Below are 24,940 nucleotides of genomic sequence, written 5' to 3'. Positions count from 1 at the left end.
GGCAGCTGCAATACGTGGCCAGAGTGCAGGCTGTGGACAGACCCAGCACCGCAGGAGATGGGTGCATGCAGGACCCATCCCAGCTCCATCTGCACCAAGAAGTGTTGCCCAGAGAGGATGGAGCAGCAGCACGTGGGGTGCAGCACAGGGGTCCCCATCCCAGACTGTCCCTCTGCGTGGGGACACTGTGCTCACCTCATGCCTTCCACAGAGGCTGAAGGCTGCAGGGACAGAGCAGTGCTCAGCGGTACGGATCTGCAGCTGCTGCTGGAGGAACCACTGCCACTGGAATGGACAGCTGTTGAGTGGAAAGTGGTACTGGGGGCAGAACCCCGGCAGCGCATCCTGACGGTTCGGAAGGATGAAGTTGAACCTGCAAACAGTTCTCTTTCTCGGAGAGCCACCTTCCTCTGGGAGCCCCTCTCCCTGCACATCAGTGCTGTCACCAAAGCAGACAGTGGCAACTATTCTGCAGAGATCGAACACTCACATGGCTCCGTTTTGAACAAGTGCTTCCACGTGTCAGTGTGGGGTGAGTGCCTGGACCTCCTGCCCTCCTCCATCCCCATCCCCTCTAACCTCTCTGTCCCTGCAGAGCCTGTGGGCAGCCCACACCTGGAGAGACACGTGCTGCAGCAGGAGCAGGAATGGTGCAGCTTCCAGCTGTCCTGTGCTGTGCCTGGGGCCACCGCCGTGTCCTACAGCTGGTCCCGTGACAGTGAGCCACTGGGCAACCAGAGTGTGCTGGAAGTGCCCAAGGATGTGCAGCCTGGGCTCTATGTCTGCAATGTGAGCAACCCGGCCAGCTGGAGCACAGCTAGCATAGACATGGCCGCAGCCTGCACCCAGACAGGTGATCTGTCCTCTGCTCCATCAAATCCAGGTTTGGGGTTGCATTGCTGCGGTTTTGGGACCTTCATCTTCCCCCAACCCTCCCCCACCCCAAGCTGCTTTGCTGCTACCAGGGAGAAAATGTGCCCTTCTGCTGAAAAGGGAAACATCACTGCTGGAAACTGCACGTAAATGGATGTTGTAGTTTCCCTGGGCAAGTCTCTTCCCCATGCACCAGCCATGATGGGGGCAGTTCTTTGGAAATCATAGAGTCATAGAATCGTCTTCAAATGTCTCTCCTCTGCTTCATGTCACCCGTTCCTTCTGCACTCATTCCTCCCCAGGGCTGTTTGGTGCCGTCCCATGGTGGGCAGTGATCGTGATGCTGGTTCTGGCTGTTTGCATTGCTGGCTCCACCACCTACTGGTGCTGGAGGAGGAGGAGGAGGAAGGACCGCCCTGCAGGTTTGGATCCACTTGGAGTGGGGATTTGGCTGTGCATCTCCTCCTGACACCCCTTGTACCCCTGCGTCCCCCCTGTGCTGCCACCAGCCCCTGGCTCTTCCCTGCTATGTGGGACTATTTCCATCCCAAATCTGCTGCTGGCACAGGAGAGTCCATCTCATGATGTCTGGGGCATTGTTTGGGTTTTCGTCAGCATCTGTTCTATTCTGAGCTGGAGAAGCACTCCCTTAGCCCATGGCCGAGTGGTGCCTTCCTCCCCTTCTTCACTTTGCTGGGATGTGTGGGACTGTGAGCTGTAACTTCTCTTCCCTAGCTCCGACCTCCCCAGCTCCCCCTGAACACACAGAGCAATCGCTGACTGTCTATGAGGAGGTGGGCAAACTCCAAACCGGTCAGGAGCCTGTGAGTGTTGGGTTCCCCCCCCACGCTGAGCCCTGGGCAGCACATGGCCCCAGGATAGCTGCTGTCAGCCTGATGCATCCTGTGCATCCTTTGACCAGTTTGGGGCTGCTTTCTCCTGCAGAACGGGAACAGTGAGGCTCACGTGGTAGGAAACACTGTCTACGCTGTCGTCAACCCCAAAGGACAGGTGGGACTCTGTGCTGGGATCCATCCCAGGGGAGCTGTGTGGCCCCAGAGGTGTACGGCTTTTGCCCATAATTTGCTTTTCACTCCATATTTCCTCTGCTCCCCCCCTGACAGAGGCCCAGAAGCCCTCAGAAGCCTGAAAGCTGTACCATTTACTCCACTGTTCAGCACAGGATGAGGGTGAGTGCTCTGTGCTGCGGCTACGGCCCCTTTGCAGAAGCAGAGAAGCTCAAATCCTCACCAGTGCTGAGGACACCAGTGGGACCTCACAGCCACAGAGCTCTGGGGCTGCTCTCAGGGCCTCTGGGGGGGAAGCAGCCCCCTACCCCATCCCTAAGGGCAGATCCACTCTCTGCTTCACAGTCCCCCTCCTTCAAGAGGAAGAAGTTGGACCGAGCTCTGGTTTCTACTGCCTATATGGAGGTAACAGGCACAGGGCAGCAGACAGATGAGCCCTGCACACCTCCTCTCCAAGTACCACGCTCTTGAGCTTCTTGGTGCCGGAATTTGGGTGACTTTCTGGGTGATTTTTGGTGATTCTGGCCACCAACAGAAGTCCCACACCACGCACCACGAATGGCTGCAAACATCTCTGCTGTACTGACCCTCACCCACTTACCTGCAGGTGACGGCACCTTTGAGACGCTACCCCTCATCTCAGAACTCATCCACATCTCCCACAGACCACCACAACTCCTGAGCCCCGCAGGCACTCGGATCCCTCTCCCCCCTCCCCCCCCCAACCCCCCCTGCAGCCCGGGGGCTCACTGGGGATGGAAACATCTGGACTTGGGTTTTGTTAAGACCACAACCACCCTCTTTCCTGACTGCTGCGGGAGGTTCAGCCCTGCACCCAACGGTCCTTCCTTCCTCCGACGCCCTCCGACGGCAAGAGAGGCTCCGGGAGGAAGGGAGGGGGGAGAGAAAGGGGGACTCTGGCTTCAAAAATCGCACCAAAGGCGAGATCAAGGCTTTTATTTGGGATTAAAATTAAACGTGTCTCTTTGATGGGAGCTCACTCCCGACGGCGCCGCCCGCTTCCTTCTGTCTGAGTCCCCCGCATCAAAATACCTTTGTGTCTGTTCCCTGCGAAAGGAGCGTTAATTGGGATCGTTAATGGGGAGTGTGCTAAGAGGCTGCTATGGTAAAGGGGTGAGGGGGGCTGGGGGGCTGCTGTCACAGCAGGAAATTTGGGGGGTGGGCTCAAGGCAGAGCCGTGCTGCTGCGTGGTGCCATCATCCGCACCTCGAGGCACCCAGGTGGGAGAGAGCAAAGTACTTCTGGCCCTGACGGAAGGGAAGGTAAAATGCAACGAACGCAAATCCACTGGTTTCTTCATTTTCTAGGCGAGCAAAGTCTGCTCCTGTGCCGTCAGTACCGACTCATTGCTGTTTTGACCGCAGGAGATGGACCTCTGCATGGGGTCGGGACACGGTGCCGTGCTGGCATGGGTGGAAATCCAGGGCAGAAACATGGGAGGGGGTGAGGCTGCTGCCTCATCTTGCAGGAGCGATAGGGAGGTGAGAAACCTCTCCTGCAGGCACTGGCTCTTCTCCCTGATGGACATGAGCTGGAGTTGCTCAGAGTTCTGCAGCACCGCCACGTGCCATTGTCCCGTTGCCCCCACAGACAGAATCAGTCATTACCTTGAGAAAAGGCTTAAGGTGCTCATCATCAGTGGGATCTCAATGAAGACCAACTGCTTCAAACAGTGCAGAAAGATAATGAGTTAAAAAACCCATTTTTTAGTCCCCAGAGAGGGACTGCGTGGTGCCTCTGATCATAGAATCATAGAATCACAAGATTGGAAACGACCTGTAAGATCATCCAGTCCAACCGTATTTTCATCACCACTGCTTCCACAAACTAAACCAGATCTTTCAGCTCCTCGTCCAGACGCCTCTTGAACTTTTCTAGGGATGGCGACTCCACCACCTTCCTGGGCAGACAACTCTGAGAGAAAAAGTTCTTCCTCGTGTCTTACCTAAACCTCCTCTGATACAACTTGCGGCCATTTCCTTGGGTCCTGTTCATTGCCAGGTAGAAGAGGCCAAACCCCTCTTCACCCCAACCTCCCTTCAGGAAGTTGTAGAGTGCAATGAGGTCTCCCCTGAGCCTCCTCTTCTCCAGACTGAACAATTCCAACTCCCTCAGCCACTCTTCGTAAGATTTGTGCTCGAGACCCCTCACCAGTTTCATTGCCTGCAATGAGAACGCCTCCTGTGACATAGAAGAGCTATGATTAGAGGAAGAGGAAGAGGAAGACGCATGCGCTTTGCAGAGGCCACAGAAACTAAAAGTTTCAGGGCTAATGTTTCATGAATACGTATCTGCGACTGGAGACCTCAGACTTGCAGCTTTTGGGGTGCCGCTGGGGGGCTTGCCTGAGATGCTCAGTGTGGATTTTGGACACCAACTGGAATGAAGGTGGCAGTGGTGCTCACTGGGCAGCTTCTTGTTTTCTTCGTGAAAGGTACGTCTGGGTTCCTCCGGGGCGATGCTGAGCGGGGACCATGTAGATTGGACCCACGTTGATTGGGGCCATGGTGCTGGAGAACGTGCTGGTGAGGAACATGATGGCGGGGATGGCGACGGTGGTGTGCAGGAAGGATGTGTAGGGCACCCATCCCTACCCCATGCTCTCCCTTCACTCTTCCTGTACCCAGATGTGGTCTGCTGGGACATCCTGCAGTTTGATCGCTCCCCATGGGACACTCCCCTGTCCCATCATGCTGGAAGCGAATGAGCTGGGAGGGGAATGAGCAGGGAGAAAAGGGAAGTTGAATATCATGGTGTTCTCAGTAAAGGAGTGAAAGAGGTGGGGGCTGTGACCCCACCCAACTGCTGTCCCAACTTCCTCAGTAGCCCAGCTCTGTGCTCTCCCAGCAGCATGGGCGCAGCAGGACCAGACACACGTGGAAGGGCTTAGCGGTGGGGTGGCCTACCTCATCCCCAGAAAACAGGGCTTCTTCCACAAAGTTGAGTGGCGCTTCGGCAAGGACCTGAAAATTGCCATCCATGAGAATGGGGAGAAGGTCCGCTACCCCAATGGCCCTTACAAGGATCGCCTGAAACTCTTCCCCAACAACACCTTGAGGATGGACCACCTGAGAAAAAATGACAGCAACACCTACTGGGTGTATATGGAGGATAGTGCAGGCACAGAGCACCCTGAAAGCATCCGACTGCATGTGTATGGTGAGTTGGGGGAGTGGTCCTAGAAACCCACAGGAAATAGGGCGGCTGTGACTTCTCCCTGTCCCCCGCAGACGCGGTCCCCAAACCCACCATAAATTTTGTGGTGAATGAGAGCAACCTGGAGAGCTGCGAAGTCATCGTGAATTGCTCAGTGGAGCTGGAGGATGTCACTTATGAGTGGTTGCCTCCCAAGAAGATCGCATCAAATGGAGGCAGTGAGCTGTTCCTCTCCTTCAGCCCCTTGATGGAAGTCTACACCTGCGTAGCCAAGAACCCCGTCTCCTCCAACAGCTCTAAACTGATCCACAGGCACCCCTGCTCCTGGGAAGGTACTTAGTGGGACAGGTGGGAGAGAGCACTGGCTCAAAGAGTGCTCAGCAGCAATGATATGGGGTCCCAGTGAGGCTGGAGGTGGTCTCTGGGGGATGTCCCTTTTTCCCCTGGGTTGGAGGTGGAGGAGCCCCTGGGCTGATGGAGAATGGGGCTGTGAGCCCTATGGTGGTCCCACTTGCTGCCCCAGTTCTCCCTCTACCTCCAGCTGAGTCCTCTGCTGTTACTACCTCCACCAAGACCAGCGTGCAGGTGTCTCTGGGATGTCTCCTCCTCCTCCTCTTCAGTCTGCCTTAATGATGCATCACAGTTGATGCCTATCCTCCTCCTCCTTCGGCACATTCCTGCTGTGAGACCAAGTGTGGATGGAGTACTCTGACACTGAGGGACTGCAGTTCTCCAGGAATCCATCACAACCAGCATCCAGGGCACACACTCCAGTGACCCACGTGCTGTGCCAGCATCTCAACCTTTGCTATGCAACCATGAACGGTTTTTCACGGGTATTCCTTATCATGACAACTGTTAGAGATGGGAGGGCTCCCAGAGAGCTGCAGCCTTCCTCCCTTAAATGTCTGCCAAAACTGTCAGTGCACCATAGGTGTTCGGCAGTGATATGTTATCCTAATCTTTATGCCCCACATTGGGTGCCATTGGAATCTTCTGTCCCACGATGGGATGGGAGGTTTGATTGTGACAAAGAGAAACTAATTTATGAGAACTGGTAAAGGAATGTGAGATGATACAGTATAAAAGGAATCAAGGGTAATAAACAAGTGGGAGAGGGACATGGGCTTCTAACCATGCTGTGGGATGGCGGTACAGTCAGAAAGAGGTCCTTTTTTATGTCACTTTCCCCCTCCTGGATGCTACTTGGGAATGACCAGAGCTGATAGGAAAGCTTTCAGCTCTCAGGAACCAGGAAACACAGCCCTCCCAGCTCTGACAGTTGACCGCAGGATGTCATGATATGGAATATCAATAAAAAACCATGACAGCCACAGGGATTGTCTTTCACAATGATGCTTTGAGAACACCAGCAAAACAAATCAATAAATTGATGGTTAACTGCTCAAAACCAGTCCATTCCTCAACTATAGGACATGCAGGGAGAGTTGAGCCCTCCCTGGGGGCTCCCTAAGGCCTTGGGCATCTCCAGGCATCTGCCAACTACAGTGACGTCCAGTGGGACAAATACACATGATATCTCAGGTCAAAGTCAGGGTCCAAAACCGGTTCCTGGGTGAGTTTCTGCAGAAATTCTCCTCTGTGATATTTCCCAGTGCCTCACATGCTTTTCCAGCCCAGAGGCATCAGTTTGCACTGCCTGGTGCTCAGGCAGATGCTTTCTGAGCAAGGACAACCCTGCAGGACATGCGTTGGTCCGATGTGGGTTTGCTTTTAGCATCAGAAATAATTTATTGTTGACAAAAGTCTCGGCATGCTCAGAGCCTGGCTCCTCTGGAAAACGGTGGGAGGCATAAATGCAGCTTTTATTTCATCCTGACACCTAAATGTGGTCTGTTTTAAAACAAACAGAGGAATTTGTGCTTCATGCTGCTGCCTCCGCTTTCTTCTGCAAAACGAGAGAAAAAGTAACAAAAAAACTTGAAAAGAGTAATAGGAAAAAACCCTTCTCCCATTGTAAAGCAGTGGCTCTGCGCAGGCTGAGCAGCAGCAGAGATGAATAATTCATTCCACTAAAAACACGAAAACAGCCAAGATCTTCTCACCCCTTTCCAGCAATGGAACGTGCAGGCAGAGTTTTTCCAGCCTCAGTGTGTACTGAGCGCTGTCCCTGCTCCGTCCATGTCTCGTGCAAGTCTCATCCATGTCCCATCCATGTCTCACCAGTGTCCCATCCATGTCCCATTCATGTCCCATGTCCCATCCGTGTCACATCCATGCTGCAATTGTGTCCCATCCGTGTCACATCCATGTATCATCCATGTCCCATGCATGTCCCATCTGTGTCTCATCTGTGCCCCATTCATGTCCCACCCACATCCCATTCATGTCCCATCCCTACTCCATTCTTGTCCCATCTGTATCCTATCCTTGCTCCATCCACATTCATCCATGTCTCATCTGTTTCCCATTCATATTCCATCCATGTCCTGTCCTTCCTCCATCCATGTCCCACACATCTCATCCACATCCCATCCCTGCTCCGTTCATATCCCATTATTGCTCCATCCCAACCATGTCCCATCCATATTCCACCTATGTTTCATGCATATCCCATCCCTGCTCTGCTCATACCCAGTATTTCTCCATCCATGACCCATCCCTCTTCCTTCAGCCAGGGAATGCCCACAGCCACGGGAGCAAAGGTGAAGGCAATTCACCTGTGCTACTGGAAGGGGTGGAGCCTGGCTCTACCTCTCCTGGATCCCATTTAAGTGCTCACTGCCACTGAGGAAGGATCTCTTCCTGGAGATCACTCCTTGCGGAGAATATTGTGAGCTTAAAACATCAGTAAGTGTTTTCCATTTGTTATCTTCCTGTTGCAATAATCTTACTTAGCCTAACTTTCCTGGTTATTTCTTAATTATAACATCTGTATGTTCATTGATTATACAGCCCTTATCCCCAGACACCAGCAGAGCACAATGCCTGGGGTTGGATTTAAGCACTGCAGGAGCAAACTGGAGCCCCACAGTGCTCAGGTTGAGGTTCTCTTGGGCTTTAAGGACTGCCTGTGCTCCTGCTTGCAGCAAAGCCTTGGAGCTGAGGCTGCAGATTGGGACCACCCTGGATACCGTGCACCCAGAGTGGGTTCATCCCCTAATATTCACTGTTTTTCCTGCTGTGAGCCAATGCTGTGGTGTGGGCTGTGCTTGTGCCGCATCCTCTGCCCCAGCTGGTGCTGGGCAGCCCCGGGAACCTGTTATCATACATAAAGCGAATTTGGTGCTGGCCATTTCCTCTTCTCACGGAGACTAAGTTAAGGGTCTGTGGCAGATGATATACTTCTGAAGAAAACTATAAATCCATGCTCTGGGCCCTTCTGCAACTCTCCGCAGTGCTCTTCAGTGATGCGTTCAGCGGCGCTTTGAATACTTTCCACTCGAGACAGAATCATTCAGCCAAAAAAACAGGAAACGCATGGCCCACAGCAGTGCCTCTGATTTGAGTACACCTGTTTTCATAATGAGCATGGCAGCAGATATTAACTCCACTCCGGCAGCAGCTCCGTGAGCCGAGGCATGGGCTGCAGAGCATCACTCTGGCTGCTCTTCTCTTGTTGCTGGGTTTGGGCTATGTATATCTTTCCTATCTGCAAAATGTGTGGTTCAGATGGCTTGGGGATCAGCAGGTATTAGAAATGGTGTGTTGTGGGCTGGGTGGGTGGATAAATGTAAATATTCATCTGGAAGACAAACGACTCCTGACTCCAGGTTGGATGTGCGGTGCATCCCTAATGCACTCTATAGTCAGACTGAGGGAGGAGAGAATAAAAAGTGATGAATGAACAAAGGCAGTGATGGTTAGAGCATATCTGTATTGATGGAATACTCTGCCATGGGTTTTCATGGGGTATCACAGGTGCTCTGGGCTGGGAAGCAGGAGATGTAGGTCCTGGCAGATGTTCTCCAGAGGTCTCAGCTCTGGGTGCTGGTTGGGGGGGAGGTGGTACTTGAGCAACAGAACATCTATAGGAGCATCAGTGCATGGGGAGGTGGGCTGAGCCCCGACCCTCTTTTCAGTGCCATTCCTAGAGGCAAAACGTGCATCCCCATGTGCTGCTGCACCATCACCAGGCACGCAGTGAAGGGTCTGCCTGGCAAAGCAGCAGTGCGGGGCTGCCTCCTTTCTGTTGGCTCACTGTTACTAGAATACAGGCCCTCAAAATCCCCCTGGGTTTTTCTGCCTGAACAGCACTCTGAAAGTCCCATGAATACAATTCCTGACACAGGGGCTGCTCTGGATGCTGAACTATGCCTATCTTCCCCCAGCTGCTCCACATGGGTGCTCCTGGACTCTCATACCTCCAGTCCCACATCCCAGCAATCTTCCCCCAGGGAGCATCTCCTCTCCCTGGGAGCTGCAGCTTGCCAGGCTGAGGGCTTTGCTACCATGTTTCAAAAAGGGCTTTTCCATTCAGTAATTAATCAGGAGCTTAACCGCTGTGCTCCACGCCACTGAGAAAATGCAGCCTCCAGCTCCATGCTGGGCTTTGCTGCGTTCCTGTGCAATAGCAGCCACTCTGCATGGCTGGGTCGGCACCCCGGAGATGTAATTCACAGGGACAGCTCTGAAGCTGCTGTGTTTCATGCCATGGAGGGAGAAAAAATAAGCGATGGCAAGGACTTGTGTTGGGGGAGGGAAGCAGTTTCTGTGAGCTCGGTTGAGGATTCAGTGGATGTGCTGTAGCAAAAGCAGATACGAATATTATCTGTGCCTAGTCCTACTCTGAGTTCTTCCCTTCTGGGATGAGCCTTTGCCCCATTGGAAAGAATAGGGCAGGAGACATGAGGGTTACGTGGCACAGTCCCTTCCACGCTCTATCGGTGAGCAGTGCTGAGCTGGTGTCATCCCCACACTGTTTCCTACAAAAACAAGCCCACGGCTCACGGGGTCTGCAGGCAACTATGAATCATGGTCACAACCAGAGTCAACCCACGAGCAACCCGGGGCTGATGGTGACCAAAGTGCTTTGGTGTGCACCAGGTACCACTGCCACCGGTGGTGCTCAGATGCCCTCGGGGCACGCAGGGGTTGCTGGAGTGTGGGGCCACTGTCACTGGGGCAGGATGTGGTGCCTAACCCAGGTCTCCGGCTGAAAACATCATGAGGCACATCAGTAGAGAGACGAGCAGATCATTGCACAGGGGTTGACATGAGATTACCAGGGCAATCCCAGCACCGTCCCCTGCTCATGCAGCTCTGTAACCAGAGGGTCACAGCTCCTCCAAGCACACCCCAGACTCTCCCCGTGCATCTCTGCTCTCCTTCCAGGCTTAGGCTGTGGGACGATGGAGACAGTGCTTGGCACCCTGGGGAAGGCAACAATCCTGAGGATCCCCCCTTACTTCCAGAATCTCACCCAGCACTGTGGGACAGATTCTCTTCCACCCATCCGGCTCTTCACTGGAGATCCTCAGCACCCAACAGCATGACCAGCAGCTCTACGAATACTCTGTCACCATGGAAGCGGGGGAGAAAAACTGGCAGATCCGACTGGCAGTGTATGGTGAGACACCTTGCATTGTTGGGATGGTGGGAGCGTCCAGAACCCTCTGGTGAAGGCAGACCTCACCCTCATTTCCAGAGCCTCCAGCAGGACTGGGACTGGACCAGCACCTCCCCACCTCCAGCTGATGGCAGGAGGGCTGGATAGGATTTCTCAGCCTTTCTCTCTTCTCTCCACCCAGAGCCCGTGTCTGATCCTCGACTGGTTGCTGGCCAATGACAGCTGCACGGTCATCCTCAACTGCACAGCAGCACAAGGGGACAACGTGTCCTACAGCTGGGCCAGCTCTGAGGCCAGCACCTCACCACTCTGCACCCACAACGGCAGCCTCCTGCTGCTCTCCTACGATCCCACCAACAGCAGCCTGCCCTGCACCTGCACAGCCAGCAACCCCGTCAGCCGCTGCACCACCACCCTCCACTCCTCCACCTGCAGATCCGAGGAGCGAGGTGAGCCCCCAGGGATGCAGCTCCACTCTCTCCCCCACCTTCAGCCCCATGGGGGATTTTTTCAATTTGCTTTCTTCACCTCGGAGGAACCCTTGGCAGGAAAAGAAGCCACAGCACCTCTGTGGGCTGCGTGGCCATTCCCGTAAGCGCTGAGCTGTGCTCGCTGCGCCCCGCTGCCCAAGGCTCTTTTGAAACACACCAGGAGAGCTGGGGATGATGAGAACCTCAACTTTCCCCAGGAGGCTCTTGAGGCCAAAATCATGCTCTCTGTCATTGGGTTTTTCTTGCCCTCTCTTCTGACCTGGGGACTTTTGCTGTGGCTGTCCCTCACCCTGGGGACACAGCAGTGACACCACCTCTCTGTTGCCCACCCACATGGGGATCTCTCAATGCCCTGTGCCTGGCAAAGGTCCCCACATCATCTCTAGATCTCACTGGAGAGGGGAAGATGCTGACATGAGATACTGCAGGGCACATTTCCCAGCACTGGGTCCCTCCAAACCTTACACACACAGGGACACCCTTGTGACACATTAATGGCAGCCTCTGTCCCTTGAGGACTGGAGTGCAGAGCTCTGCCCCCGGGCTCCCCACAAAGCCTCCAGAGAGATGTCAGAGCCTCATCCGGCCCTCAGCAAGATTTTTTTGCTGGTGGTTGCATTTTGAAGCTGACTATAGAGAGTTCAGCTCAAAAAAAAAAAAAGCATTTCCTGCTCCTTGTTATCGTTCTCTGAAATCCTCAGCCCCATAAATAGACAAGAAGGTACAGGGAGGGGTGGAGTTAAAGATGAGCTTCTCTTCTGGATGCTGACTGCTGACCTTCACTCTCTCTGAGCCACGGGCAGCTGGAGGACAGGGATGCTGCTGCTGGGGGTGGTGCTGCCCATAATGGTCCTGATCGTGCTTGCTGGGGCCTTCGCTGTGGCTTATGTGGCTGCAAACATGAGTGAGTGCAGAGCGTGGAGGCTTGGGGGTGACAGGAGCAGCTCACAGCTCCCGCAGGCTTGTGTTGGGGTACCCTCCTCCCACGGGGGAAAGGCTGAGTGGGACCTGCTTCTTTTTAAGCCTGGGGTAACAGACAGGAAGGAAACAAGACTTAAAAAAAAAAAAAAGAAAAAGAAAAAAAGAAAAAAAGAAGAAAAAAAAAGAAAGACATAGATACCTGCTTTGCTTAGTATGTGACCTCAAGGGCTTTGTGTGGATGCTGCACTTCTCTGATGGTATCACACGGCTTCAAGGGGAAACATGTGATCTCAGCCCAAGCTCAAGAGAGCAACATCTCTGTAGAACACCCTGGTTGGGGGTGAACACCCTGAACAGTGACAAATTCACCAAGCCAATGAGCCCGTAGCCAAAAGGCTGCGTCAGGGTTGGATGCAACATGGGAAAGACAGGGAACTCCATGGGGGGAGGAGTATGGGGTCAGCAGGGGTCCTGCTGCCACCCCATCCCCGTGGTGACTTTGCGGTGTCCGTGGTGCAGGACAACCCAGGGAGCAGTTGCTGCTGGCTGAAGACAGCACAGTGCATCAACTCTCAGGTGCAGCGGGTGGAGGTGAGTGAGCCCTGCAGGGTGCAGCATCCCAAAGCTGTGTCCTTGCAGTTCTATGGGCGGTGAGGTTGGAGCACAGGGTGCCAATGTAGCCTTGCAACAGGGGACAATGAGGTCATACCCACCCAGGAGTGGGGTGGCTGTGGGCTCCCCGAGTGTCACCTCCAGTAGGTCCACTTTACTTTGGGATTATTTTGGGTGCTGCCATCTCCCCAGCCCTCAGCATCCTATGGTGGCTCTGGGGATAAGCTCTATCAGGAGGCCTTGTAGTGCTGGAGGAAGGGGAGAGCAGCAAGCTGGCTGCCATTGCTCACTTTTTGCTCCCTGTACAGAAGCCAAAGTCCCCCTGCAGCCCTCCGGGCACTGATCACCCCACCTGCACCACCATTTATACCACATCCCTGGCCCCATACAGCTCTCAGGTAATTGGAGGGGGTTGAGGTGGGTCCCATACTGAGCACCCCGATCCCAGCACCTCGCTCACCCCACTTTGCCTTGCAGAGTCCCAACACGGAACCTATGACAGTTTATGCCAACGTGATGCTGCCCATCAGCTGAGCCTCCTCGTGGGGCAGGACGTGGCTAAACCCCACATCCCTGCAGGGGACCTTGCCCATCCCTGTGGAAATGGGGCACGCAGCTCCCAGCCCCGAAGCATTGAGCTGATGGTCGCTGGAGCAACGCGTATGGCTGAATGAAGGAAAGAAAGCAAAGAGAGCAGCGTGGGGACAAAGAGAGCACCATGTCCAGCACCAGGACAAGGGGTGGTTCAGGGCTGTCGGCTCTTTCCAGCTGTGCCATAATTCTACCACTGCTGGGCTCGGGCAGCAGAGCTGACCTCACCTGCTAGAGAAAATAAAGCGATAGGAAAATCTTTCAGGAAGGACTGTGAAAGAGCATGCAAGGGCTGCAGCTGGGTCAGGCTCTGGGGGAAGAGAAGGGCATTTCTACACATCTCAAGCTTCCTCTTCCCCTTATTTAAGCAAAAATCAGCTAAGCTACTTTCTTGGGAAGTCTATGCAAAGATGCCATCACCCCAGGAGCACATCCCCATAACTCCTCTTCCTCCTCCTCGCCTAGTCCTCCACCAGCATGGGACAAAGGAGGAGCTTCCCTTAAGGGCTTGGTAACTATTTCTGTATCGGGCAATGATAACTTGCATGCACCCTGTGCTGAAGAAGTGGCTGCATTATCCCGCAGGATGAGCTAATCACATCCGCTGCTCCTGCTCACCCTCATGTGGCTCAACACTGGGGAGGAGCAACAGCTGAGCCTTTTCCTTCACCCCAGCAGAGAAATCATCACAAGTCCAAAGCCCCATTTGGCTTTGCACACTTCCCTTCAATTTTGATATGATGCCAGGGTCAGACTGCTTCCTGAAATAAGCCCAATTGGGGAAGTGGCTGATGTATCTCAGTTGACCCTCTGCTCTCCAGCCTGGCACAGCCATCCATGCCCCCAGCACCACATGGGTCCTCCCTCTCTATCCCCTTACCCTGGGAAGTCTGCAGAGCTGTGCTGCTGCTGTAAGGACCAGTGCCAGATGTGCCCACAGAGCAGTTCGTGCAGGTAGAGAGCTTGGCTCTCATCTCCTTTACGCTGCATGCCCCAGTGAACCATCAGTGGTCCATGAGCACCAGCACGCTGCTGGGTGTGACACTGCTTACACACATGATCATGCCTTGTGTCACCACTTCTATGCTCTGCCTGAAGGCTTCTCACCTTTGGTTTTCATTCCATGCGTTCTATGGGATTTTCTTGCACTTCACCCCTCTTTGCAATGGGGACATCAAGTTGAAGTGATGGGGGGAAGGAAATCCGTGGGTTAAGTTCCAATGCTCTCCTCTCTGGGCTACAGGGACCAGCCTGAGCACAGCCAGAAGCAGAGCAGCTGGCACAGCAGCCTGTGGGTTCTGCTTCGGAAGCTTTTGAACCTTCTGGATCAGGGCCTAAGATCACCAGGAACACCTGGAAGCCCTCTGAGAAATAGAACTGAACTTAAGCAGAGGGACCTGCAGGTGGGCAGTGAAATGCCCGCGAGGTGTGGTTAATGCAGAAACCCCCCAAGCACTCTATCACCGAAAAGGAGGCCCAGGGGAGACCTTATGACTCTCTCCCATTCTCTAAAAGGAGGATGTAGTGTGGATGGGGGTTGGTCTCTTCACCCAGAAAACAGCGATGAGATGGCAGGTGATGGCCTCAAGCTGCACCAGTGGGCTGGAGATGGCAGCCACCAGGGGGACCATGTGCACCTTCATCTATCTGCGCACCGGTGCTCTCAGCAGGGCAGGGAGCAGCTGGGAGCCGGGGCTCACCCAGATCTGGCCCCGAAATACACCGCTCCCCACTGACTGCTCCGTTCTTTCCCAGTCTGCACCAAAAAACGCACACACTATGGAAGTTCCATCCCCTGCTACCTGCTGGGCTCGGAAGAATTCCGTTATCACACGTGCCTTCCTTAGGGATGGCATTTGGGGTGAGCCGACGGATGCAGAGGGAGGCATCAGAACGGACATTAGGAACAATTCCTTCTCCAAAGGAGTGGCGATGCACTGGCCCAGGGGCGGTGTCACCATCCTTTGAGGTTTCCCAGCACAGTGGGGATGTGTTGGAGCTGGGCTGATCTGAGAGTTCTGTTTGAACCACAATGATTCTTTCATACTCTCACTTCCTTTTGTCATTGGAAGTGGTAGTTCTTACCTGAGCAGGGATGAGATGTGTGCTTCCCTCGTGGGTGGGAGGCAGGGTGGGATCCTGCAGCTGGGGTTGTTTTGGGAACACCTAGGAGAACAGAGTTCTGACAGCGCTGTCTCATGCAGAGCCATCAGCACACAGTGCAGTGCCTTCTGTGAGGACAGATGTTGTTTTTTAACTCATTATTAGGGTTTTGCTGTGCTGTCCCAAAGCAGTTGGGCAGATCCCAGATCTTATCCTGATCCTACTGCAGATCCCACCAATGATGAGTGCCAGCTCCCAGCTCCAGCCTTGCCACATGCTGCTGCTCTCTGCATCCTTCTGCACCCCTCCTGTGTTGAGCTCGGGGTCTGTGCCCTATTGCCACCCATGAGCTGCTTCAGAATTTTCAGTACCTCCAGCTCTCACGTTTTCATTACGGGGTATTTAGGTCTGTTTCTGAAAATGAAGCAGCTTTCTAGCTGATTTCCAAGCTGCCACGAACACTGGGAAGACCTGTGTGTCTCATTATGTCCTGGGCACAGAAGTAAACTTGAGGGAAGTGCAGAAGGGAAAATCACATGAATTCCCAACCAGCATTGGAGAGCCAGGAGAGGTCCCTGAGTCCTTCTGGGGTCCTGGCTTTGGCCAGGTGCTGGCTCAGGATGGGGTTTGGTCCCCTGCAGGACAGAGATACTCTTTGTAATCAGAAACCAATGCTTCATGTAGGGTCTGCAGCTGGCTGTGACACTTGCAGGGGCAATGGGGTGCAGCTGTGATGCTGGTGGTGACCCCATGCCCTTGTTATCAGCCTGGACAGGGAACCCAAGGACATGCATCATGCAGCAGCACTTCCATCCCTTCCCTTCCATCCTTATCTCCCTCATAAACACTTCCCCATGGCCAGGGCAGCTTTTCCTTGGAGCTTTCACCAGGGAAGGAGTGTGGGCACAGCTGCCTTTGCCTAGTTTCAAAAATAAGCATTGGAGAGAGAACATCTCCTGGTACCAAGATTCATTCTTCCCAAGCTCTGAGGGGGAAGCTCCACTCCAGGATCAAGCAAGACAGAGGGGATTTGAAAATAGGAAGAATAACAGGACAGTATCTTCTCCCTCCTCAAAAGAGGGAAGTGTCAAATTCAAGGAAGAGGCCACCTGATTTCCACAGGCTCCTTTAGGTGAACTTGTCTGCCATGAATAGGGAACCTGCTTGACTTCTCCAAGCTGATCCCAATTCCTCCTTGCACTTTTGCTTCACCCTTTGCATGTTCCTGGTGCTTAGGGGATGTGAAAGTACAGACAGCAAGAAGGGGCTCAGGGAACAAAGATCCATCCCCTAGGATGGAGGGCTCCACAAGCAGCACCCTGGAGCCCTGCACTCCTCCTCTGGGCTCAGCTGGGTTTTTCTACTCAGCATGTGCCAGCAATGGGATGGATGTAGCTGGGGCAGAGGGCAAGTCTGTCACACCCCATCTTCAGAACCTGATAGGAGAATACTTGACCTGGAGCTTCCGTGGTGAACCCATATTGGTCATCAGATTGGGGGCATCTCCCAAACTCGTGTTTTCTGACAAATCCTTCGTGTTCTGCGTGGCCTTTCCCAAACAACGGCAGCTCACTCACCATCTAGCAGCTGAGGAGGGGTGATGCTGGCACCTGCTTAACAAAAAACCACGAAGTCAAAGTGAACTTCACCCTGCATGTGTACCGTGAGTGCTTTTTGCTTCCGGCCCCAGGCTGGAAGTGGGGTGGGGGAATTTGCTGACAGCCCCTTCAATTCTCACAGGTGAGCTGCTGGAGCCGATGGTGAGCTGCACCGGGTGGAACTGCTCAGCTGAGGGCTGCCATTATGCACTGCAACACACAGTGGACCCCTCCCAAGGGACAGTTCCTTCTTTTGGAGCTACAATGATCAACCAGAGAGGCAGGGATGTGAGTGAGTGGTGGTGGTGGAGAGGCAGCACCCTGCGGATCTGGACCCGTTGCTGTACACCTGCACAGCACAGAACCCCGTCGGCAGCTGCAACACCAACTGTCTTTCCCTCTGCCCTTTGTGCAGGTGAGATCTCTCAAAGGATGCACACGTGGGGGATGCTGGGGATGTGCTGGGGACGTGCTGGGGACAGGACACATCCTGCAAAAGGTCCCCAGTCAGGGGCTTTATCAACGCATTCATTTCTCTCCTCCCTTCCCTATTCTCTTCCCCACACCACCAGAAAGCACAGCCCGCATCCCTGCTGCTGGTGAGTTGCTGCCTGTCTGCATCTGGTCCCCAAATGTCACAGAGTCCCCAAGGCACCACTGCCATTGCTATGCTGCCCCAACTCCATGCTGGAGACTGGGGAATCTGAGGCCAGGGCAGTTTACCTCTTCCTACAGCTCCTGGGGGATATCCAGGCTTTCTGAGCAGCTTCAGCATCATTCACTCTTTTTGCCTCTGGAAAATCAAGAGGGGAGGTCTGGGTTGGACACAACTGTCCTGGAGCGCAGCAAGGAGGCAGAGCTGGGGTGAGCAGAGGTGAAAGGTAGGAAGGGTTTAGCAGGGCTTGAAGCATCCCTGCTCTGATGTTGAGCAGAGGTGCTTTGGGATGTGCCTGGGATATCCCTTTGTTGTTACCAGGACCTCCTTCTCTTCCCAGGCACCTTTTCCAACAGCCACACTGTCATCATAGCAGGATTGGTGATTGGACTGCTCTTATTCTTGGCTATCATCATTACCACTGTTAAATTAAAAGGTAAGGTGCAGGTCCACAGCTCCCTGCCTGGCAGCATGTGGGCTACTGCTAACAGGAGCCCCGTGTCACTTCTCCCCAGGCAGGAGGAGCCATGACCTATCTGTTTCTGCAGCTCCCAGAGCAGGTAGGATTCCTGGCTCCCTCAGCCTCCTTCCTTGTTTATTCTTGAGATCCGGAGGAAAACCATCCATCACCACAGCTTGGGTATGTAGCTGTTCCCAGAGCTCCAGACGCTTTCACCCCCTCTGTCTGTGTGATCCCATTGTTGGTTCCTAGTCGTGCTTGGGCTTGCAAGCCCCCAGTTCCCTGTGCCTTCACCCTGCATGCACGGTGACAGGGAAAGGTGCCCACGGTCCTTTTTTGGAGACCTTTATGCCCTCCCCAAGGGAAGAAAGCAGAGCCACGAGGACACCTCCAAAGCTTGAGGGATTCTGGGGACAGGAGGGAGCCAGGCAGGGTGCAGAGAAGTCGAGCAGCGAGGTGGCTGCACCCCATCCAGAAAGAGAAATGAGCCCCTGCAGCACCTGCCCAAGCTGAGCATCCCCTGCCTGCAACAGCTGCCTCAAACTGCTGCTGCCTGGATTCCTTGCTTTTGGGAGCTTTGCAGAAGGAGTTCCATCACCTTTGCATCAGTTCCACCAGATGCTGAGGCTCAGGGTCCACATCCAGCCCTGAACTGGGTGCTGTTCAATCCTGCGGGACCAACTGTTGTTTCCACTCCCTGGCATCCAGGGCCATTCAGTGGAGGATGTGCCATGCTGCCAAATCACTGCCACAGCTGTGTGCTGATTCCGAGAATCTCATGGACCTCTGTCGTGCGCATGTTTTCTTCTTTCCATAAGCTGTAATAAAGCTGATGTAAGCAGGGGAGCTCCTGCCCAAATGGGTTGTGCAGGCACATCCAGCACCTGGAGCAAGGGTTTCTCCTAGCCGTTCTTTGGGGCCCAGCCCTTCCGTGGGAAACAGCAAAACGCTGCACAAACAGAAGTCCACGTGGCTGTTTCAGATTATAGAAACCGAAAATCTGACCCTGAACTCCAAATACAGGATGTAAACCCATCCTCCTTCTCTGTTTGATGGTGCTGACACCAATGCTTTCTGAAATGGTACTTAAAATGGAGAAGAAAATGCATGAAAGCAGCCATAGATCCTGCATGTAAATAAAAAACTGATTGCCACAGCAAGTTGCTTTGGCTGCCTTTGGCTGCAGGTGCATGGCTGTGGTTTTGCATGGGAACCCTGCAGCCATCCCAGTGGTGCAGCAGTGATGCTGCTGCCAGCACTGGGGCTGCCCCTCTAACTGTGTGTCTTTGCAGGGGCTGCAGCAGAGTACATAAGGTCAGTGCTGTCCAGCAGGTGAGTCCATCTCTGTCCTTTTTGTGCATGGGATGGAGCAGGATGGGTCTGCACAGCCCTGGGATGGGGACAGCACAGGGGATGTGTGGTGGGGACACAGAGGAAGGACAGCAGCTGGACAACCCCAACTTCAACTGCTGCTTCCTCCTGGGAACTCAATGGGCAACAGCCACTGCCACCTGCCTGCACTTCCCCTGTGCCATCAGTGACCAGCACATCCACTGGGATGTGTTCCTTTCCCACTGAGCTCAGGGGTCCTAAGGCCGTGGAGCTGTGCCCATTCTGTGCCCTGAAAACATTTAAGTAACTTTTTCCACAGATGCATGCATGGAATTTCCCTAGGGCGCAGAAAGGTGACCCAAAGAAGTCGCCAGCCTGAGGGGTGGAGACCTTCAAAATCATTTATGCCACCGTCCAAGACATGGCCCAGGTGAGTTGATGCTCGTGGCCATCCCTGGGTGCTGAGACCCTGAGACCCCGTGGCTGGGCCACAGTTGGATGGAGCAGCTCATCCCATGGCAGCATCACAGTGCCTTGATGCAGAGGCGTGGGATGACACAGCTCCCAGGAACCAAAGCAAAGCTTTGCCTGTTTGCAGTTGCAGATAGATGATGAGAAGATGAGCAGCAGCACATTGGGGTGCTGGGAGCAAGAGAAAAGCCCCTGTTTGATGGTCGTTGAGCTGCATCCCATGGCACAGCCCTGCAGTGCCCACATGTCTGCTGTGAGCATGGATCCCTGCCACTGGGGAGTCATCCCCATCACGGACACAGTGCTCATCTGAGACAAGAGATCTGATTGTGTGTTGCTATCTGGGTGAGATTTGGGATCCTATATCTGCCCTCTGTGGCCACACCAGGGGACATGGACCAAAACTGTGGCTGCACACCCAGCCTTGCCCTGCAGAGAAGTTGCTCCTTGGATGCTCCTGCAGAGAGAAGCCTCAGCAGAGGCTGTGCAGAGGGACGGGACGGCTCAGTGAAACTTCAGCCACATTTTTTTTTTTTCTTTTTTCTTTTTAACTTGCTGAATATTTTAATGCTTCGGTTATTGAACAAAGAAAGTAAAATAACACTTTGTAAAATGTGGTAGAAGACCAAGTGTGAGAACACACACCTCTGCCATGCACTGAGTTTCCACGGCACTGCTTGCAGCGACCTCACAGCCCCCGCAGTGCCCATCCACTACACCCAGCACTGCTCTGTGCTGCAGTTCAGCTATGGCTGGTCCTGCAGGAGATGGTGCAAGGCTGCACTGGGAGGGAGGGGGTTCCCTCTCAGGGGAAAACGTGACAAGGAATGTGGCCTGGTGCCATTCTGCACAACTCCTTGTATATACTGGTATGTGAAGCACTGGAGCTTTGTGGTTGCAAGCAGCTCTGAACCCCCCTGAGCAGCCCCCAGCCTTTAGATCCTGCATGGGGAGCACAGCTGGGGCTGCTCCTTAGCAGGGCTGGGCTGCAGGGGGGGAATGTGTTGCTTTGCATTGTCCCAGTGCCCCTCGCCATCCATTTCCAGACGGACACATCTTCCCACGTGCTGCTTCCCCCGCTCTTTGTCTTGTCTGCACGGATACTGAATTATTCAGGGATGGAACCGGAGATCCTTTGAAGTGCCTGGCACAGGAGAGCCCTCTAGGAGCTGCCAGAATAGAAATGCAAGACACATCTGAGCTCCATTTCTTTCTGCTTCTTTTTTTTTTTTTTTGATGAAAAGCATCTTATTGACAAACCCACGGTGCGTTTTCTGCATTTTCACAGCATGGTCATATACGGTTCGTTTTTCTGTTTCTTAAATTCATACTCATCAATTAAAAACAGATTTAATGCTCTGTGGATCATGTGTTTATCCAAAGGGTTCATCTGTGTGGCATCAAATCCGTCCCAGCTCTCTGCTGCCGAATGGGGCTGTGCACAATGTAGTGTGTGGCACTGGGGCATCGCCACCTCCGTTGCCCCATCACAGCTTCAGAAATGCCCCCGGGGATAATTTTAGGCCATGAATCACCCCGTGATGTTGCCGACACCTTCATGTTCACAGGAAGCCGTTGGCAGGGCAAAAAAGGGGAAGGAAGGCACTGTGGGGCCTCGAGGGGGGGGGGGGTTCAGGAGAGGATGGAGGCGAAAGGAGCGGGGCGCGGGGGACTCTGCCTTGCTGTGCTCTGTGTGGGTGTTGGTGAGTGGGGTTGGGGGTTGGGGGCTGCCCCAAAACCCAGGGTGAGGTGGGAAGGAAGAGGAGGATGTGGGAGAAGAGTGGGTGGTGTGGTGTGAAGTTAGCAGGTGTGACACCCAGCACGCAGAGCGGCGCTGCAAAGCCAGGCTCCAGGAAGCCAAACTGCGAGCTCAATCTTTGCTTTGATTGCTGTCCTCAGCCCTTTGCACATCTTCGGGGCTCTCTGCATGTTCCTATGTCCCGGCCCTACTGCACACCAGAGTGCAGCCATTTCCACTAACAGCTTTCCTGCCTCCAGTGGCTGCGTCACCGTGAGCGCATGGCCACGATGTCCCCATTGCTGCAATGTGCCACTGGGCACGCTCAGACTGCTGGGAAATATCCTGCACACCCCGGCCAGAGGTGTAAAGCCCTGCGGTACCACCACCCTCACACTTTCCCTGCCAGCACAATGCTGCTGTCTCCAAAAATCCCCCCCCGTGTCATTTCCCCACTATGCACAGCCCCCACCACAGCGCTGCTCTCATTATCACTTTCTTCGTTAGCGAGTAGTTGGGAGATTTGAATCGGTCTTCCTGTGAGCTCCTGACATTTGAAAGCACGGTGTTGGTGTTGCTGAGGCTATTCAACCCTAATGTGAATTAATGAACTTTGTTCTTAGCACTCGCCCTCAAGGGAGAGGATCAGGGAGATAACAACATCACCCAGCACAGTGATATCTCGGAGGCTACGGGAGCTCCCACTACAGCCACCTGGGATGTGAGCGGGCTGACAACGGGACCAGTGGGCTCCCCCAGCCCCTCTGATACTGGGAACCTCACCACCATCACTGTGCCACTGCAAGCAGATGCCCCAGGGAACCAAACCCGTGAGTCTCATGAAGAAGAAACGTGGCTTGAGGATGCGCCACTGCCCTGGAGGGTCCGGCAGCCCCCAGAGACACTGGTGCTCTGTTTTGGGCAAGGAGCCCTCAGCTCTTGTCTCTTCCCATAGGAAACGAATCGGGTTTCCCCATCAGGTACTGGTCCCCCATCATTTTTGTGGTCCTTGCTCTGCTCGTGCTCTTCTTCACCTACCGCAGGACCAAAGGCAATGGTGAGTTGCTGTGCTGGGGGGCACCAGCACCACCCAGGCTCCACAGGAAAGGGTGTTGGCAACCTCAGAGCACCCAAGAGCATCACAGAAATGCTGCAAAGCATCACCTCCCCTTGCTCAGTTCCTGCTCAGTTTGGCACCTTTTGGGCAACCCTGTGCCATCTTTGGCCTCAACACAGAGCCAAGCAAACCCCAAACTTTCCCAGCTCATCTCTGGAGGAGCTGCCTGGTTTTTCAGTTTTTTTTCAGCCTCCTAATTGTAACATGTGTCTGCTCTCTCCCACAGGGTCACAAGAGCCAACCACCTCCATCAGTGACTTTTCAGGTGAGATTTTTCAGCCGCTCTCTTGCTGGAGCATCCTTTATTCTCTCCTACTGCTTGGATTCACCTCCACTCATTGCATTGCAGATGTGGCCGACCCAGAAAATGACACAGCTTTGACTGTTCCTGCTGCCCAGGTTGCTCTTCCAACTGCTCTTCCTGACTCCTCCCCCCTCCCCCCCTCTCCCCCCCAAACTGCTTTGGGCAAGCTGCATTCTGTGCCTCAGTTTCCCCTCTGTGGTGCACAGGGATGAGGATGCTCAGCACTTTGTGCTGTTGTCCCTCTCTTGCAGAAGAGATCAGACAACCCTCTGCCCCAGGAGCTGAGCAAGACTACCCCCTGCCAGCCAGCCCCCTCCTCAGAACAGCTTTCCCAGGTATTTTACCCCATCCCTGATGCCACCAGCCCAGAGCTTCGGGGCACAACCTTGGGTGCACCCAAAGCATTGTGCAGGGGTGGGTTTCAGATGCTCTCAAGGTGTTCTAGGGTTTGTGTCCTGCTCAGCATCTTTTGCTTTTCAGCAGCCCACGAATCCCACCGCTGTAGGCGCTTCCCTCTGCTCTGGGGTTCCTGTTGATGACTGAGTGTGAAGCAGGGGAATCATCAGCTTTTGGACACCCTGAAGGAGCACGAGGCCACTCCAGTGGGACAAACTGTGCCAACACACCTGGGCAGGAGACAGATGGATGCTAGAGGATGCGAGCATCATACACCACCTTGGTCCAGCCAAAGGATGCTCCAGTGCATGGCCACCTCCCTGCAAAATGAGGACCTGTGTGAGACGTGTACATTTACTGCACCCAAGGATAGGTCTTGGGGGTGTCACAATGGAACCAATAAAGCAGCCTTTTGCCCCAGAAATCCTGGATTTTCTGCACCCTGTGCATCAAGCTGTCGTTTACTCCCACGTGGCCCAGCACACAGGAGGAGTGGGGGCAGCTAAGGACTTACATGCAGAGAAAAGGGGAATGGTTGGAAATGTTGGTGCTAAATTATTCATCTGGGGGAGAGATCATGCAGCGAGCAGCAGCCCCATCTGCCTCTTACTCTGCTCCCTCCATGCACAGCAAAGTGCAAGGTGCAGGCCCCCAGGGTGATGCGTGGGGGCTGAGAGTGGGGACTCAAAAAGCACTGAAAAAAACATCAAAGGGACCACCAACATCCCCTCCCAGTGACACGGGTGGAGGTGCAGGTGGGTGCTGAGCTGTGGGCGTTGTGCACATCTGCTGTTTGCATGCAGCGGGGTTTGCAGGCTGTGGGGTGGGAAACACACAAGTCCCAAAGGCTTTGGGTATTTCTTCAGCCCTCTGCTTGTGCTCTGCTCACCCCAAGCCCTTGGCCCTGGAAAAGCTCAAAATCCCTGTCCTCATCATCTCCAAATTGTTGGCCACATAATCCTCAAAATTTGGCTCCATAAACTCCAAACCCACAGCTCCATAAAGCAAAAGTCCCATAAACTGCAAGCCCACAGCTCCATAAACATCAGTTACATCCCTCAGAAACCCTAAGACCTCGGCACCATAAATCCCCAACCATTGGCCATGCAAACCCCAAGTCCTCGCTACCCCCATCCCCAAATGTTTGGTCCCATAAATCCCCAATCGTGTCCTCATCAAACCCAAAATTTTGCCTACACAACCCCCAAACCCACAGCTCCACAAGCCACCAACTCTCACCTCCATTAACACCAAATCCTTGCCTCCATAAACACCAGGAGCACGGTCCCATAAACCCAAACCCTTGGCCATGTCAGCCTTAGACCCTGGGCTCCAGAAACCTTAAATCCTTTCTCCCACAAACTCCAAACATCAGCCCCACAAACTCACGTCCCATAGCTGTGCTGTGCGACCTCCCAGGGCAGGATGCCACTCCCCCCATCGCGCTCTCTAGAGGCCATATATGGCACTGCAGGTGTTGGGTTGGTGGGGGGGGTGAGGGGGGAGAAGACAAAGCCAAAAAATATCCAATGGATTTAATAAA

General features: G+C 54.0%; 4 protein-coding genes and 2 long non-coding RNA genes across 11 annotated transcripts; 5 read left to right on the top strand and 1 right to left on the bottom strand.

Moving 5' to 3' along the window:
* The first annotated feature begins 13 nt into the window (after window positions 1-13).
* Window positions 14-2,901, top strand: LOC104914407 (natural killer cell receptor 2B4-like). 4 transcript variants are annotated; one of them, XM_010723874.3, is made up of 8 exons: window positions 14-532; window positions 596-853; window positions 1,176-1,295; window positions 1,609-1,697; window positions 1,819-1,884; window positions 1,998-2,063; window positions 2,247-2,306; window positions 2,509-2,901. In XM_010723874.3, exons 1-8 carry the CDS (start codon window positions 58-60, stop codon window positions 2,581-2,583), a joined length of 1,209 nt encoding a protein of 402 aa, XP_010722176.1. In that variant the 5' UTR covers window positions 14-57; the 3' UTR covers window positions 2,584-2,901. The 4 variants fall into 4 exon arrangements, with proteins under 4 accessions (XP_010722176.1, XP_010722174.1, XP_010722175.1 ...); XM_010723872.3 differs by having other exon boundaries at window positions 596-883; XM_010723873.3 differs by having other exon boundaries at window positions 596-883; window positions 2,247-2,406.
* On the bottom strand, window positions 2,843-3,875 carry LOC109371036. Its single transcript, XR_002121694.2, has 2 exons — window positions 3,129-3,875; window positions 2,843-2,969 (listed from the first exon to the last, which is right to left on the bottom strand). It is a non-coding gene; the product is annotated as an uncharacterized LOC109371036 (long non-coding RNA).
* A 281-nt stretch (window positions 3,876-4,156) lies between these two features.
* On the top strand, window positions 4,157-6,489 carry LOC109371034 (CD48 antigen-like). The gene is given in 5 exon segments (XM_019623118.2): window positions 4,157-4,297; window positions 4,300-4,356; window positions 4,773-5,081; window positions 5,153-5,410; window positions 5,620-6,489. Coding segments are annotated over 5 exon segments (816 nt in total). The 5' UTR covers window positions 4,157-4,194; the 3' UTR covers window positions 5,709-6,489.
* A 3,901-nt stretch (window positions 6,490-10,390) lies between these two features.
* On the top strand, window positions 10,391-17,490 carry LOC104914408 (signaling lymphocytic activation molecule-like). Its single transcript, XM_019623084.1, is given in 11 exon segments — window positions 10,391-10,476; window positions 10,478-10,608; window positions 10,790-10,805; window positions 10,807-11,061; window positions 11,903-12,003; window positions 12,540-12,588; window positions 12,590-12,611; window positions 12,941-13,030; window positions 13,110-16,989; window positions 17,067-17,212; window positions 17,340-17,490. Coding segments are annotated over 9 exon segments (807 nt in total). The 3' UTR covers window positions 13,167-16,989; window positions 17,067-17,212; window positions 17,340-17,490.
* Window positions 17,491-17,529: 39 nt separating this feature from the next.
* On the top strand, window positions 17,530-18,261 carry LOC116217462. The gene is made up of 3 exons (XR_004162047.1): window positions 17,530-17,805; window positions 17,920-18,015; window positions 18,128-18,261. It is a non-coding gene; the product is annotated as an uncharacterized LOC116217462 (long non-coding RNA).
* A 66-nt stretch (window positions 18,262-18,327) lies between these two features.
* Window positions 18,328-24,897, top strand: LOC104914410. 3 transcript variants are annotated; one of them, XM_010723878.3, is made up of 8 exons: window positions 18,328-19,801; window positions 19,970-21,545; window positions 22,204-22,410; window positions 22,536-22,637; window positions 22,924-22,962; window positions 23,047-23,096; window positions 23,253-23,336; window positions 23,485-24,896. In XM_010723878.3, the coding sequence occupies exons 2-8, from the start codon at window positions 21,344-21,346 to the stop codon at window positions 23,542-23,544; spliced, it is 744 nt and encodes a 247-aa protein (XP_010722180.1). In that variant the 5' UTR covers window positions 18,328-19,801; window positions 19,970-21,343; the 3' UTR covers window positions 23,545-24,896. The 3 variants fall into 3 exon arrangements, with proteins under 3 accessions (XP_010722180.1, XP_010722179.1, XP_010722181.1); XM_010723877.3 differs by having other exon boundaries at window positions 23,482-24,895; XM_010723879.3 differs by lacking the exon at window positions 23,047-23,096 and having other exon boundaries at window positions 23,482-24,897.
* The last annotated feature ends 43 nt before the right edge of the window (window positions 24,898-24,940 follow it).

This window comes from Meleagris gallopavo, chromosome 27 (genome assembly GCF_000146605.3).
Source record: "Meleagris gallopavo isolate NT-WF06-2002-E0010 breed Aviagen turkey brand Nicholas breeding stock chromosome 27, Turkey_5.1, whole genome shotgun sequence".
Taxonomy (NCBI): domain Eukaryota; kingdom Metazoa; phylum Chordata; class Aves; order Galliformes; family Phasianidae; genus Meleagris; species Meleagris gallopavo.
This window is presented reverse-complemented; position numbering and strand designations above follow the sequence as displayed.

Excerpts from the sequence above, each read along its gene's own strand:
- LOC104914407 (XM_010723872.3), top strand. The coding sequence starts at position 58 with ATGGGTGCATGCAGGACCCATCCCAGCTCCATCTGCACCAAGAAGTGT. Across the intron at positions 1,698-1,818 it reads TCCAAACCGGTCAGGAGCCT|AACGGGAACAGTGAGGCTCA; the intron begins GTGAGTGTTGGG and ends TTTCTCCTGCAG. Across the intron at positions 1,885-1,997 it reads TCGTCAACCCCAAAGGACAG|AGGCCCAGAAGCCCTCAGAA; the intron begins GTGGGACTCTGT and ends CCCCCCTGACAG.
- LOC104914410 (XM_010723877.3), top strand. The coding sequence starts at position 21,344 with ATGCCCCCGGGGATAATTTTAGGCCATGAATCACCCCGTGATGTTGCC. Across the intron at positions 22,638-22,923 it reads CCGCAGGACCAAAGGCAATG|GGTCACAAGAGCCAACCACC; the intron begins GTGAGTTGCTGT and ends TCTCTCCCACAG. Across the intron at positions 23,337-23,481 it reads CCTCAGAACAGCTTTCCCAG|CAGCCCACGAATCCCACCGC; the intron begins GTATTTTACCCC and ends TTTGCTTTTCAG.